The sequence below is a fragment of the Galeopterus variegatus genome, unplaced genomic scaffold, assembly GCF_000696425.1.
Source record: "Galeopterus variegatus unplaced genomic scaffold, G_variegatus-3.0.2 Scaffold2402, whole genome shotgun sequence".
Taxonomy (NCBI): domain Eukaryota; kingdom Metazoa; phylum Chordata; class Mammalia; order Dermoptera; family Cynocephalidae; genus Galeopterus; species Galeopterus variegatus.
Window position 1 is genome coordinate 533677 of NW_007728513.1, and position 16691 is coordinate 550367.

Genomic DNA, 16691 nt, shown 5'->3' on the forward strand with positions numbered 1-16691 from the left:
ATGTGGGGCGGGGGGAACAAGGGACCAGTGGTTCTTAGTGATGGAGTAGACCATGATGCTGATAGATTTGATAACACGGTTGCACTAAAATCCTTTCTACTGAATGCTAGAATCTTGGCACTGTTGAAAGTAGGAGAGTCATGGGGGGAAAAGGAGAAATTGGTAAAGGGACACAAAAACCAACTACATTGTACATTGATAAATTAAAATAAAAAAAGAAAGTTGGAGAGTCAATAGAGGGAAAACCAGCTTGGTGTAGTGATGATTTGATGTAGAGCTTGGTATATCCTTATATCTGATCTGAGAAGAAATTCCTAACGGGCAGTTGGAAATTATGGTCAAGGAGTTTGGGAGCAGAGATTGGGGCTGGAGGTATGCATCTCTTGAGAGTCATCTTTATAGAGAGAATGGAGAAGAAAATGAAAAACAGATAAGTAAATTTTGTTAATAAGTAGGAGGAAGAAGACATTGGCAGTGGAGATTTGGGTGAGTGAAGGACTGGAAGTGTATCTATCCATAGATATGGAAACAAAGAAAAGAAACTTTAAGAACTAAAAGTCACCACCAGGGGCCGGCCCGTGGCTCACTCGGGAGAGTGCAGTGCTGATAACACCAAGGCCACGGGTTCAGATCCCATAAAGGGATGGCTGGTTAGCTCATCGGGTGAGCGTGGTGCTGGCAACACCAAATCAAGGGTTAAGATCCCCTTACCAGTCATCTTTTTTTAGAAAAAAGTCACCACCAGTAGATATTGCAGGGTTACTGAGAAGACCTTCATGGAATAGAGATCAGTATGGCCCTCTTGCCAGATACCTGATCCCAGTAATTTCTGTTGTTATCCTAATTCTGGGCCATAGTATTGTAATGAAGTAGTAGAATCAGAACAAAGCAATCTGGTTTTCATTGAACAAGTGTTATTTTATAAGCAATAAGAACAATCCTGCCTCCCCAGTAAAACCAATCATCATCATTTTTCTGTTTCCTTCCGGTCTTTGTTTTAGAAGAAGCCAGGGCCCATACTGGTGTGAATCTTGTGCTTGAAGTGTTTAAATCTTTCCTTCTCAGGTTTTGGGTCTGTTGAATCTTCGATGTTTTCTAACATCACCTTCTATCATTCTCTTCCTTATCCACTCTGGCCACACTGACTTCTTTGCTATTCTTTGAAAAGGATAACTGAGGACTTTCAGGGCCTTAGTACTTCCTTTTCTCTGAAACTCTCTTCCCCCAGATTTCTGAATGGAGCACTCACTCACTTCCCTTAGGTCTCTGCTCAATGTCACCTTAACAGAGAAATCTTTCCTGACTTCCTTATCAGAAGTAGCAGCCCCTCTACCCTCTTTTTCTTGATTCCTCTTGCCCTCATTTTATTTCTTTTTTACCCTCATTTTATTTTTCTTTAAAGTGCTTATCATGACCCCCAAAAATTAAATGTGTTTTTCTGTGTGTTTTTCATACTGGAACATAAATCTTATAAGAGCAGGGTGTTTTTTATGTTTAGTTCGCTGCTCTATGCTAAGTACCTTACATGCCTGGCTCAATGGCCTTTAGATATCTAAGTGAATGAATTGTATGTTTGTAAATATGAGTTCATTAGTTGCTGAGAGAGTAGTAGGACCCACACAATTTCAGAGCTGAAAAGTTTCTTAAAGATCATCTCATTCTAGATTTTATTTTAAACTGAGACTCAAAGAGGTGAAGTGTCTTTTTACAAGAGCACACAGCTTTATTCAACAGACTTGAACCTGGCAGACCAGTAGTTTATACTATTTTACCTGGTGAATAATAAAGGAAGTGATTTTTATTTGTTTCGCTGGTGTGTATCATTTGTGGGAAAGGAAGACAGGTTTAAACTATATAATCTGACAAATTATGCTGTTTTTTACAGGGCTGGATTTTATATGAAAATTAGCAACTTAAGCTGTATGACCCAAGGTACATTGCCACAGCTATTTGAAAACATAAATGGCCCTTGGCTTTTTCTTGAGTCCTTGTATTCTGTTTGTCACACTCACATAGCTGGAGCATTTCCAAAGAGGTGGTTTAGGGGCTGTAGATCTGAGCTGCCCTTTAGGCGTAGCTTAACTATGGGATTCTGCCTCCTGAGTGATGCCACACCATTTCTGGACCTGTGTGAACTGCTTTGTAAGTTGGGTTCTTTGGCCGCAAGGATGAGAGATTCTCTTGTGCTACCTCAAATCAGGGGTGTGGTTGTGAGTGACAAGGGGAGCCCAAGAACAGGAGCTATGACAGAACCAGGAGTCGTGGAGGCTGTGCTGAGGTGTGGCAGGCTGCAGGGATTTGAAAAGTGGGAGCTTCTAATTCTCCATTGTAATGTTCCACCATTATCATGACTCAGCTCAAATTGTTCTAATATTTCTAGTTGAATTCCAGAGAGAGGGAATCTGACTGGCCCAGTTCATCTTTTAACACCTAGGTGTGACATAGTTCATACTAATGATAGGGCCCTAGAATCCTTGACTGTTTAAAAAAAGAACAGCTTAATTCTGCTTGTTTGAGCATGGGGCTATGAATGTGGCAGCTAAGAAGAGAAGTTGGATGTGACAAGCTTGATGATAGTTATGTTTAGCATGACTTCCCTCTTTGCCTCCTGGGAGGATGTCCCGTGTCCAGAGTTGCTGCCACTAGAGCTACCAAAAAATGTCTACCCACCCTGAGCCTTCTACCCCTGGTTCTGTATTAAGCAGCTGCTCCTGATACTGCAATAGTTTTACCTCCTGTGGTGGGACAAAGGATGTGGGGGGAGGAGCTGGCATCTCCTGGTCAATGTGCACAGCTGTGCTACCACTGTCAGCAGAGGCCTCTTGGGCAAAGGCAAGGACAGCAGCCAGCTACAGATGTTGGACAGAAGATTGGCCACATGACTGAAACTGTGTTCAGAAGTTGGTGATGCTGGTAGTGGAATGGAGGAGGCTGTCGTCCTCAGCTTAATTGGGCAGCTAGTGTTAGCTCTGGCAGCCCAGGGGCGTAGGGTCCAGGTGCACAGTCAGGTGAACAGGAATAGGAACAGGCATGCAGCTTTATGCAAGAGTGACCCTTCCCACCCACTTTCAGAAAAGTGTGTGCTCCTGAGTGGCTGTTTTTGCTAGTGATCATGTATTTTCTCTGCACTGGCCGGGCTGGCTTGCCTACTGGTCCTTATGACCAAGGTCATGAAGTTGTGGAAGTTTATACAGTATCAGTATGGTTTGTGAATCTGGCATAAGCTAGGCCACATGGGATTGAGATTGACTTTGAGCCAACCAGCTAAGGAGATACTCTCTGAGGGAGAAGAAAGAGGAACTCTACTTTAAATGGGCAAAAACAGTTCATTGTTGGTGAAATTGTAATTTAAATATATTGGATTAAATAAAATATATTATTAACATTTTTTTAAAAAGTTCATTGTGTTGCTGCAGTGAGCTGGAGCGTAGCATTTATTTTTCCTTCCTCCAGCTTGTCTAAATCTGGCTTTTGAAAGGAAAATTTTCAAACTTCACATTTTTTCCCTTTGTAGCATAACTTGAGTGGAAATAAATCATTGTTGTTTTAGGCCCAGATTCCAAGTTTTTCCACCTTCTGAGTTATGTAAACTGATCAAGTTGGAAAGCCAAGGGGTTTTAGTCTGTGTTTAACCTTTTGCAGTTTGTAATCTTTTGAGCAATACTCTGCCTTTTTTTTTTTTTGGTAGCTGGCCAGTGGAGGGATTGAACCGTGGACCTTGGTGTTATCAGAACCACGCTCTAACCAACTGGCCAGCCCTGCCTTTTTTAAAAGTTCAGGTCCGGGGTTGGCCCGGTGGCGCATTGCTACAGTGCGCTGCTTGGGAGCGTGGTGGCGCTCCCGCCGAGGGTTCGGATCCCACATACAGACCGGCCGCTCACTGGCTGAGCGAGGTGCGGGCACAACACCGAGGGTTGCGATCCCGTTGCCGGTCCCGGTCCGGGCACGACACCGAGGGTTGCGATCCATTGCCGGTCACGAAAAAAGACAAAAAAAAGGAAAATAAAAAAAATAAATAAAAGTTCAGGTCCTGGCTTATAGCGCTCACACTCCTTGGTGAATTATGAATCTTATATTTTAATATTTTACATGATGCAATTCTCATTCCCAGGAAGGATTTTCTTGTAAAAATATGCAAACTGCACTGCGTGGTAGCAAGGGTAGGCTTTTCGTTTTGTTTTGTCCTCTTTTGACAGATGGAACAGCATCTGTTTTTGCTTTCGAAAGCTTAGCACACTCTCAGTGTAAACTGTTTCATTATTACACCTATCTCTTCAGGGTTGTAGGCCACTCGTTGGCCATAGCATTAAGAACTGTTGAGAAGACTGTTAAAGTCCAGGGAGGAGAAGAAAGTAGACTGTCAAAGTTCGGGCAGTATATGAGCGGGACCGAACTAAAGCTTCTTCTATCTGTAGTGAAGTGTCTACTGGGTTAAAACATAGAACTTGCCAGTTGTCTGATATAAGTGAGGGCAAGCAACAAGCAGTAGGGCAAGAGCTAGGTTTATGGACTAAGATGTGGGCACCAGTGGTTACTAGCTACATAACATTGAGCAAATAAATAAACAAATAAAAAAGAAAGAAAAAGAAAGAAAAAAACATTGAGCAAGTAATTTAATCTCTGAGCCTCAGTTTACTTATCTGAGTTAATACTACTCATTGGGTAATTAAGAGGATTACATGAGACAGTACACATAAGCACCAGTACAATACTTATTAGGTGTTAAATAATGTTAGCGTCTTTCACCCTGATGAAAATGTAATGCTCAGTAATAATAAAATTGCCCAACTAGTTTGACCACTTCCCTCCCACACCCCCATTCTGGTCTTATTTCCTTGTTCAGATGCTTGTTAGAACTGACTGTGACTAGAACTGACAGATTGGCAGACTTCACAAGGGCCTCTTTATATAGGGAATGTGTGATTATGTAAACAGAGCAGATTTTAAGCCCAAATGCCCCAGGTCACTGCCCTGGACTGCAGGACTTTACTAAGAACACGGGAAGCAGATTGCCAATTTTCAACTCTGAGGTGGTTCTGCTTGGCCAGCTTGTTTTCTTGTCCATTCCCAGTTACCCCCACCCTGCCTGCCAAGCAACAAGCCCACAAAAGAGATAGTTACTAGTGTAATAGAAAACACAAAGCAAGCTATAACCAAAATGTTTGATTCTCAGCCCTATGTAGTAAATAGTCAAAGAAATATGTTTGGTTCTAAATTCAAGAAGAATATTTAGGAATCCATGGACTTGGGCAGCATCTATCTGCAGAGCCATCTCTGCATTTTAACTTAGGCTAGTTCCTTCTCTTGGAATGTTCTCTCCGTGTTTTCATCTATATCATACCCATTAAGGTCTGGCCCCTGTGCCACCACCTTCAGAGAGTCTTCCTTGATTTCTCTGTCCATACCTTCTTCACTGAAAGTGATCTTCTTTCTGTGAAGTCCAGCTTTTAAAAATGTGTTTCTTGGGCCGAGCCCGTGGTGCACTCGGGAGATTGCGGCGCTGGGAGCGCAGCAGCGCTCCCACCGCGGGTTTGGATCCTATATATAGGGATGGCCGGTGCGCTCACTGGCTGAGCGCAGTGCGGCCAGTCTCAAAAAAGGACAAAAATAAAATAATAATAATTAAAAAAATAAATAAATAAAATGTGTTTCTTGGGCCGAGCCCGTGGTGCACTCGGGAGATTGCGGCGCTGGGAGCGCAGCAGCGCTCCCACCGCGGGTTTGGATCCTATATATAGGGATGGCCGGTGCGCTCACTGGCTGAGCGCAGTGCGGCCAGTCTCAAAAAAGGACAAAAAAAAAATAATAATAATTAAAAAAATAAATAAATAAAATGTGTTTCTTGGGGTTTTTTTGTTGGTGGCTGGCTGGTAAGGGAATATGAACCCTTGAACCTGGTGTTACCAGCACCATGCCCTAACAAAGTGAGCTAACCAGCCAGCCTAAAATGTGTTTTAAAAAATACTTCTTAGGATCTTAAATACATTGTTCCTAGATTAGAGTTCTCTATGTACTTATTCCTCACGACCTTCTAGTACTAGCACATAAATTCCTTGAGAACAAGGATTTGTTCATGTCAGTATTCCCCTGCAGTGCCTAGGGCACATAATAAGTGTTTGGTAGATCAGATATCATCATCCAGGAGGAAAATGAACAAGGGATCCAGTCCAGAGATGTGCAGTATTTTCCAGACAGTAGGCAGGGGATTGATGAGCTGCTTCATCTCTTCCCACCCACCACCCCCAATCCTCTAACTAATGAACTCTACTCACTGTTATTCAAGTGAGCCAACACTTTAGCCTTCCCATGCCTTGGCCTGTGCTCTTTCCTGAACTTGGAATGCCCTTACTTCCTGGAAAAGTTATCCTTCGGCTCAGATATGGCCTTTGCTCTATGGCTCTCCTGGATGTTGGGACAAATCTGCTCCATTTGTTTCTCACCAGTGTTCTATAGGACATACTCCCAACATAGCACTTTTCATGTTGTTTATTACTCATTTATTTACAGGCTGAGTTTTTCCAGGGCAGGGTTCTTCCTTGGCTTATTCATCTTTGTAGCTTCAGTGCCTAGCATCATGCCTTGCACCTTCTAAATATTTTGGTTCTCTTGAACTGAATCCAAAGACAAGTCTCCTGAGGCAAACCAGGTAAATCCTCTGACCTGAAAAATCAAGATCAGAGAGAATGTTTGGAACAGACTGCCTATGCCAAAAGAGATCTGAACTCAGGCAGCTCTGGCTGGAGCAGTGTCCTTCAGGTCTCTCTAGGAAGGTCATGGTAATCACAGAGCCTCTATTTTCTGAGAGGAGAGAGCACTCTTTCTGTTGATGCTCGGAATCCTTCCTTCTAGGGTTGTCTCAGTCAGAAACCAGCCACCTCCTGGTCTACCACCGTTTTATGAATACAGCCATGGTTCAGGACATAGCCCCAACAATCTGGAATTGTTTTCTCTTTTGTGGTTGTTATTTGAGACATGTAAGTCACTAAAAGCATTAGTTGATTTTAAGAACTGTTGGGTCTTTTAAGAAACCACACACCACTTTATAGAATGGTAGAGTATATTACCCTCTTCTCTGGAAAGACCTTGTAGTTTAAAATTTTTTTTTGCAAATTTTTTACTTTAAAAAATTTCAAATCTATGAAGTTTTAAGAATAGTGCAATGAACACTTCTATAGCTGCTATCTAGATTCACTAATTGTTAGCATTTTGCCATATTTGCTTTCTCTCTGTCTCTCTCTCTCTCTCTGTGTACGAGGGTACTTCAAAAAGTTTGTGGAAAAATAGAATTAAAAAGATAATAATCTTTCGTGAAATTTTTGAAGTGGCATCATACATATATTTTTCCATGACCCATTTAAGAGTAAATTGTAAACGTCAAGACCCCTTATTCCTAAATACTTCAGCGTTTGTCTCCTGAAAAGAAGAAATATCTAGATTATTCCAGTAATGTCCTGATTGGTTTTTTAAAATTCAAGATCCAGTCAAAGTCTAGCCTTGCATTTAGTTGTTATATTTCTTTAATCTTTTTAAATTTAAACAGTTCTGTAGGCTTTTTGTCCTTTATATCATTTGGAGAGTTCATACCAGTTGTTATATAGAATATGCCTTAATTCGGAATTGTCTTATTGTTTCCTCACGATGAGATACAGGTTAAAGATTGTTAGTGGGAATACTACATAGATGATGCGCTGCGCTGAGAAGGACACAATGTAGGAGGCATGTGGTGTCAGCTCGCCTTATTTCTGGTGACGTTAAGTTTGATCATTTAGTTAAGGTGGTGTTTACCAGATTCCTCATTGTAAAAGTATCCTTTTCTCTCTTTGCAAATACTGATTTATCTCTGAAGTGATACTTTAAGGTTGTATGAATATCTTATCTTCCCTCTCCCCTAAATTCACCCAATGGTTTTAGAATCTATTAAAAATTCTTGCCTAAGTTGATTATTACTGTCATGGTGTTATTCGTTTTATTAAAACCTTACTTAATTTAGTGAGATTTGCTCTTTAACTCCCATTGAAAACCAACAAGTAACTTAGCTCAGTATAAAAATTTGATTGACCTAAATAAAACTAAATCTAAGCCTCCCTTGGTTATTATGAAATTTATCATTTCAACTCTTAATATAGTTTTTGTAGGCTTTGGAGCAATTATATCTATGTAGGCCTTAAATTATAGGACCAAAGCACAGGTGACCACTTACTGCTACTAAAACACTGTCAAGTGGTCACTGTCACAAGAACATTTTAAAGGCAAGTCCTTATGTGTTAGTGATATTGAAATTTTTTTCTTGCCATTTTTAAGTAAGATATTGTAAATTAATGGGTAAAAGGGAGGGCTCTGGAAACTGACCTAGGTTTTAATCCCAAATTTAATCCCTAGGTTTTAATCTGAAAAGTCCTTTAAACTCTCGGTGCTTTAATTTCCTCATCTGTAAAATCATAATAATGACAACTGTATTTAACTGTAGTTACTGTGAGGATAAAATGAGCTAACAGATGTAATACGTTTATTAGCAAAGTGCCTAGAATATTGTGAGCACTTAGCACCTGGTAGATATGGTAGTAGAGTTGTTGGTGATTGTTATTTGTACTAGGGATCAAAAATTAAAAAATTAAAACATGAAAAGTTATGTATTTAAGAGATCAGGAAGCTTTGTTTTTGACAGGTAGCCAAGAACATTTTGGAGGTTCTCAGGTATTAAAAGAAAAAAATCTTTTAATTAAATTTACCCTTCAAAAATCTGGCCAAATAAAATGGAATTATCTTAATTAAGTTCCTCCTTTCACCTTCCTGTTTCTTTTTCTCCAGAAAATTACATTGGTCAATCCAGGCTTATTCCCAAATCCCTCACTGTTCTACCTTTCTTCCCCCAACCTGTTTGGTACCAGTAGGAAGGCAAAGAATTTCTGCCATCCATTCTGCCTTTAACCCAGGGTCATGATGGTGACAGTGGCCAAGAATTCTTCTTGTTCCCTCCAGAGCCCATGTCTCCTTTCACAGAATGGCTCCGAGTTGAGGGCCTCCTACAGCTCACCACATCTCTGAAGACCCCTTTACACCCACCTTAGGTCACCATTTCTGAAACTGGAGATGTTTTATAATCCTGTTATCTGTTACTGGTTCAGAGGGCAAGGGAGAATGGAGGGAGTTAATAATTTGGGGGGCAAGTTCTTTTTTTCCCCCCCTTTTCTTATACCTTTCAAACTGATAGAAGAATGTGCCATCAAAGTGACGATTAGAGAAGCTCTTTTTATAGGCATAATCGGCTTTTATTTAAAGAATGCATTTAAATCAGCAAATACTATTACATCTGACAATTCTCTCCCTTGGTGGAAGTGGCTAATGATATATGAAAGCAGATACTCAGTCACTTCGTTGTTTTTTTGCCATGAAATTCAGCCTGTCATTCAAGTAATTTTAATTAGGGCTTTTCATCAGTATCTAGGTTACTTGCCCTTATTCAGCAAATGCTTGCAGATGCAAAGTAGAAAGTGCATATTATTAATTTGAAATCTAATTTTTATAATGAGACCATATGCATCAATTTTAATTTTACATATCACATAAATACTGAAAATGCAGTAAAAGAAAAATCAGCACTTGCGTGACACCCTAGTTTACAAAGCACCTTACATATATTATCTTATAACCTACATCTCTGTAAGGTAATCAGGACAAATACTTAGTTTCTTCATTTAACAGAGAAGAGCCAAGACTCAGAAACATTTGGTTATTATTCAAGTTTATGGCTCCACTACTCACTGGGTGATCTCGAACAAGTCACTTAATTACTCTATGCAATTTCCTTAACTGTAAAACAGAATTTAAAATACTGCCTACCACACAGAGTATGTGTGAAGATGAAGTGAGCTAATATACACAAGGCACTTAGAACAGTGCCTGGTGCATAGTAAATGCTCAATAAACGTTACCTATTAGCTGTTATTACCATACTGCTAGTATTAGGATTTGTACCCAAATCCAGACCTTCTGACTCCTAGTCCAGAACTCTTTTCATAGTTCCGTGTGGAATTTACCCTTTAGTAAATCATTGATTTAATTTTCACCTCACATTGACCTTGTTATTCTTGAAGGGATCTTTTTCTACTTTATTTACTTTGACCTTAAATTTCTCAAGATCAAAAGGAAAATGTGTTTGAAGGATTCTTCCTTAACTGATTTTTTTAAATCCTCTGATTTCTGTTGTCATCTGGGTTTGCTTGACCTCAGGTATTACAAGGCATTTTAGTAGGTGAAGATATAAAGTTTTCATGGGTAATTTGGGAAGTTTTTGATGAATTTTGTTTTGGTTGGAAGGCCTAAGGTGGAAAGTAGAGTTTAAGGAAATTGCTGGGCTACAGCCCAGAAAGGAATTCGGCTACACACCTTATCTATAGTGCTAAGAGAATATTGTCATTTCAGAGAGTGGCAGCTTGCTGACCTCAGAGTAAAGATGAATGTTGTGACATAGGATTCTTTGTTGTAGAAGAGCCATCCTGAAGAAATTGGTAAACGATTATGGACCATTCCCTGGGAAAGGAAAAGTTGTTGTAGATATTTCTCTTGATAATAATACTTGTAGCAGGCTTTTACTTGTGACTCCCAGTTGTTTTTACTCTGTCTACTGCCAGTGTAGACATTCATGGCTATGAGATAGGCCTAAGTGAACATTGGCATGCTTTTGTGGTAGCTACTCACCTGCTATGGGGAGACAACCTCCCTTTCCTCTGATGCTGGATTTGATGTGGAAGATTGCAGAGGGTGGACAGTGATGTGGAGGAAAAGTGCAGTCAGCCTGGGGGCCTTCCAAAGGCAAGGAGCTGGAAAAAGCCCCAGCTCACTGAGCATGCCCATTGCCAGGCTTTTTCGATGTGCCTGTACATAGTTTGTACACAGATGAGACCTTCTCCAAGGACAAGATATCCAATATGCTTCTTATGACCTTTGTGGAAGATCTATACCAGTGTTTAACCTGGTAAGGCAGGAGATCTGAGAGAACCTGCTGAGACCTCCTCTTTGTTATTTGATACTTGCATTTTTTTTAAACCCACTTATCTCTAATATTCTCTTTGGCAAGTAGAATTAATGTTCTTACATAAATGAAAACATGGTTTAATAGATTCCCTGGGACTTGTGATAGTTTGATACTATTTGCAAAAGAAAGAGGATAGGAAGAAATGATGTATTATCTTTTCTAGTTTTGCAGTTAGGTTTTATTTTTTTCTGCTTAGCCACCTGCTGAATACTCTGACCCATGTAGCCTGGGAACAAAGGCCAGAAAACAGCTTTGGGTCCTAACATCTAGGCATCCTCTCTCTTGTAGCTACATGCCCATCCATTCAGCTTAGTGCCCTCTCCTGTGTGTGGGCTTCTGCCTGTCGCATTGGCCACTCTCTGGTGTGTGGGGAAGTGGCTCGTCTTTTTCCTGCTGTGTTTGCTTGGATGCTTTGTATAGTGGTTGAGGAGTTGGAGAAAAGGCTAAAAGAGTATAGCCATTATCTATTGCCACTGTCATTATATACTTCCCAGGACTCCAGAGAGCTTTGCTTCTTAGCCAGTTGACTGTGAATTAAACATTTTTAAACAAAAAATTTGTGGAAATCTTCTGTATATAGAGATTCTTATCCTTCTCCACCATTTACATCTTTCTGAAACAAAATGCATCGAAAGAGAACAGTACTGGTGATGGTTTTCTTTGAGGTAAGTAGCAGAACTGGGAGTGGAGGTAACAGCTGAGAGATTTAGCAAGCTAGCAGAATTATAGAGAGGTTGAATAGTTGAGTACTCAGGCTTACACTAGCTCACGATGGGCCTTTGTTCAGCTGTCATTCATGAATACCAGTGTGGCAGCAAGTGCCAGAGGTGGCCCCTTAAACATCTGTTGTCCTCTTTGAAGTCTTTGCTGATTCTCCCAAGTCAGTGTCCTTGCTCCTCAAGACTCCTGTGGCATTTTTTGTCCCCAGTTACCTCCCTCAGCTTTGTAGTGAATAGTTAATTGTGTAAATGTCTGCTTATTCTACTACATAAGTTTCTTGACAGCAGGAACCTGGTCTCACTAATTTCAGTGTTTTCATAATCCACACATTGTGTCCCACTTGTAACAATTGCTCAGTAAATCTGACTGAATTCAACTGAACAAAATTGACTGTGTCCGTGGAAATCTTGCAATTAGTGTTCACATTTCTAGATTGTATACTCTGCAGGGTATCCCTTAGAGAAACAGAACACCATCAGAGGTAACATATAAAAACACATTGGTGTATTATTGGGCTTTTTTAAAAACAGCTTTGTTGAAAGGGAATTCACATACCTTACAGTTCATCAATTTAAGATGTATAGTTCAGTGGTTTTCAGTATGTTCAAAGAGTTGTGTAACCATCACCACAATCAATTTTAGAAAATTTTTATCATCCCCAGAAGAAACCCTGTGCTTATTTCCTCCAGTCCTTCAGTCCTAGGCAACCACTAATCTATTTTTTTTTGTTGATAGTTTTGCCTATTCTGGACATAATATTTTGTGCCTGGCTTCTTTCACTTAGCATAATTTTTTATCATCCCCAGAAGAAACCCTGTGCTTATTTCCTCCAGTCCTTCAGTCCTAGGCAACCACTAATCTATTTTTTTTGGTTGATAGTTTTGCCTATTCTGGACATAATATTTTGTGCCTGGCTTCTTTCACTTAGCATAATATTTTCAAGGTGCATCCTATTGTAGCATGTGACAAGCCTAGAGCTTGGTGGAAACTGGAGAGCAGGTAATGCTTGCTTCCTGACTACTAGTTGTGGCTCAGGCCAGTGGTGAGTCTACCGCCCTCATGAAGGATGACCAGACCTATTTGGTAGAAATTTCATAGAGATGTTCTGAACTTGCTCACTGGAGTAATTATGAGTATTAAACCTGGGGGAGGGGGAGCAGGAATAAATAAATAAACAAACAAATAAAATAAAATAAAATGTAATGTCTGTGAGTACCTAACATATATGGCATATGAAGATCTCAAGTCCCTTTGTCCCACTTGAACTTCTTAGATTTTAGTAAGAATTTGCCAAAATGAAACAACAGGTAATTTTTTAACTGGTACTTTGTGTTTAGTTTACTGATTTCTCTCCCACCCTTTTGTTTTTGTTCTCCCCAAGGCTATGCCTTTCTGCTGTTCCAGGAGGAGAGCTCAGTACAAGCTTTGATAGATGCCTGCCTAGAAGAAGATGGGAAACTGTACCTGTGTGTGTCAAGCCCCACCATCAAGGATAAACCGGTAAGTAATATGCAGACAGCTGTTCCTTTTCCAGAACACATACGCAATTGGAATAGCTGATCTCCTCCTTATAATGGAAATGCTGGTAACTAGGATCCTCTTACCTGGGTTGGCCTTGCTGTGCTGTAGAAATGGACTGTTGTTGGTGATGGGAAGCTGATAACAAATTATTCAGTATTTCATTTTATACCTTTGGAATTGTGTGCAAACAAATGTGCCCTTCTCTTTCACTTTACAGCGTTTTTAAGCTAATTCCTGTTCAGAAACTCTGAATTGAGGTAAATAATGCTCTTAGTGGTTTTGGCAGCTGGTTTCCATCATTATTTCAGATCAAGGACAAAAGTAATTTATTTTTTTTTTAAATGATAATTGTTAATGTTTATATATCCTTCAGTGCAAGGCATTGTGCTAAGTGGTACCCACAGCTAGCTAAATAGCGCCTTCTGGGCCAGCAGCTTACACTTTACAATGGATAGTTTCAACAGGCCAGGAAAGGGGAAGGACAGAGAAAATGGAGCTGAAATCATAAATAGATGTACACTTATAGAGAATTTGTGGTTAAGAGTGTGGGGCTACTGATCCAGAATGTGAGTAATTCATTGGGTAAGGAAGGAAAACAGTTTCCTGTCTCCTGGCAGAGGAGGTATCAGTGGAGAAGGAGAAAGACCATGTTCAGAGCAGAAGAAAAGAACTGGTTAATGTTGTAGAAGTAGGATCTGTGGGAAGTTGGTGGGGTTGAGGGTAGGGTGAGTTTTATATGAAGGCTTAGTGATAGGACTGGGCAATAGAGTAAAAATAGTTATGTGGAGTATGCAAGAGACTGAAGCTATATACCATGGGGCCTGCAGCAACCCCTGTAACACTAGCACCAGAGGTATGGGGATTGCTTGTTAGCTAGGTTTATTCTCAGAAATGTGCATGGAGAAAGAGTTGGGGTTGGACATAGAAGTTCTCAGTTTGAGTCTTGACGCTAGAATTTAAATATCTCCTTGGCTTCAAATAAGTTACCTAATCCTTTCTGAATTATGGTTTCTTCACCTGGAAAATGGGAAGAATAATCAGTCTTCTCTGGGTTGTTGAGAGGCTCAGATATGAGGAAAATGAATGTGAAAGCATTTGGTAGAGGTCAGGTACTTGTGCAAATGTAACTGGCTGGTGTTATCAGTCCTACATAGTGCTATAGGATTCAGGAGAGCTCAGCTACATGGTAGTATCTGCTGAAAAGGATGGTGACATATAGAACAAGATTTACAATTGGTTGTGAAAGAATGATGTTGGGACTTGGCCGCCTATGAGGGGGAGACTGAAGCATGTACATGAGAAGAGGGAATGACTAAAGAATGGGAATAGTGAGTCAAGCAGAGTAATTAATTGATGCACAAGAAGCAGCAAGGATTTTAACCAGTGTGAAAGTTCCACTGTAATTTTCAAATTCAGTGACCATTGCCAAATTTTGGTAACAACAGTGACAATGTTGGATAGAGTAGCTAGACAGGTGGGGAAAAGCAGTAGGAAACAGGTGGGGAAAAGAATGGGGAACTTTTGTTAACTTTGATCTTTATTTTAATGGTGTGGAAAGGCTGTATATGATGTGGGAGACATGGGGACTGACTAGAATGGGAGTGTGCAGTCTTTCATCTAAGTAAATAATAAGCTGAAATAACTTCTCTAAGTCCCTTTGGAGTAGTGTGAGATTAGAAAGTCTGTACTGAATTTGGTACGTTCAGATGCCTGAGAGGTAAATGGTCACCTTCCAGAGAGCCTCTGCCACTGGCATATCAGCGGAAAGGGAGTAGGTGTGAGCTAGGAAGGGTTAAGGTAGAATTGGTCATGTGCTATAGGAGAGGATTAGAAATATATTTATGTATTTAAAAAGGCAGAGGGGTAGAGATATACACTGGGGTAGTTATATCCATAGTAGATTAAGCTGTTGAATTGAGGCAAGGAGACTGGAAATGAGCAGACAGGGCTTATATACCTTGGAAGCGTCATGTCACTGGCTCTGTAGGGGAAGAAGGATGATATGCCTTGTAGGGCAAGCCCTCATCTGGACATGATGTTTCTTGAGAAGGGAGGGAGCAGCGGTGATTGCAGATGGAGGTGGTATGGAGGTAGTGCCATTACTGTTGAGTGTTTTTACTTAAACACATGTATTACCCTTGGCATGAAGGACTTTCAAAAACAATTAGTGTAATTATCCATTTTGGAAATGTTTACGGGAGAACTAACTTTCATTGTTTGTGTTTCCGCAAATTTCTGCCTTATTGCAGTTTTCGTTTTCTGAGCTCAAGTGAAGCAATTTTATTGGAACATGGTGAATTCCGAATAGTGACTGCCAATCAAACCATTTCTTTGACCCAGGCATACTCAGAATTTCCAGTATAAACAGTTTGAATAAAACATAGGATGGGGAACATAAAAGTCCCCTAACACCTGTAATTTTAATGAACTGGATCCCATTTTGGTTTTCAGCTTTTTTGGCTTAATTTTTGAAATCTTCTCTTTCTTGGCTTTAGCTCCACATCCACCACTCGCAACCTCATTTGGTCATACTTCCCTACCCAGGTTCTGGTACATTTCACCTCCTTGTGCATGCGCCCTTAGAAAGAGAGAGCTGTGTAGAACCTTAGGGAATAAATGAGGTCCTTGGCAATAATAGGTCAAGGCAAAATCAACTTTTAGAGCTCATTCACCAAACTTTTTGAACAATGGTTCTTCCTTGCTCCGACCTTTTGGTTTAGCTAACCTTCATTCCCTAACTTTCAGGACCCCCAGTATCCTCATTCTGTTGTTTGGTTATCTCTGACCCTCCCTGGATTTCTCTTTGGAAATATACCGTGTTCCAAAATGACCTCATAGGTTTTCTACCCTTTGTTCTTCTCCCTTATTCCTTCCCCTGAAACTCCAATTTCCTTTGAGTGGATCAGGTTAATCAGATTGTTTTCCTAATGTAGAGCCTGATAGTGAGGTCCCCTCTCACCTATCTTGTCCAGGATCATGTTTGTTTTTTCATTCAAAGAATCCCAAATTAGTGGATTTCAGGTTGTATTAGGGAGATATTTTTGGTCATTGGTTACCTTTCTCCAATAACTCCACTCAGACTATTCTCTGTACATATCTGGTCCTGAAAGATGGCAGAAGAAACTGTATTTATTGGCATGATTAACTTCTCAGTTCCAAAGAATGGGAAGATAAATTGGAAAGATTAGGAGCTATTGCAAAGCTTCTAGATCTGTGATTTTTTCCTTCCTGCAGCATGAGGAGTTACGTAGCAAAGGTGTCCTAAGCATCTTAGAAGACAGCTATGCCTAAGTGCGGCTTCCAGTGAAACAGGCAGATATTGTGCACAGTGGTCCCTCTCATTAAGGTGGCTCTACTTTTTGAATGCCTGAATAGATTGAACCTGGAAGTTCAAGACAGCAAACTGATAGCGCAA

General features: G+C 40.3%; 1 protein-coding gene across 1 annotated transcript in view; it reads left to right on the forward strand.

The window, feature by feature from the left end:
* The window catches only part of CPEB3 (cytoplasmic polyadenylation element binding protein 3), a 126265-nt gene that overhangs the window by 88984 nt on the left and 20590 nt on the right, over positions 1-16691 (forward strand). The window contains exon 8 of the mRNA XM_008581608.1: positions 13137-13255. Within this exon, the coding sequence (XP_008579830.1) occupies positions 13137-13255 (119 nt within the window). The remainder of the gene's footprint in view (positions 1-13136; positions 13256-16691) is intronic.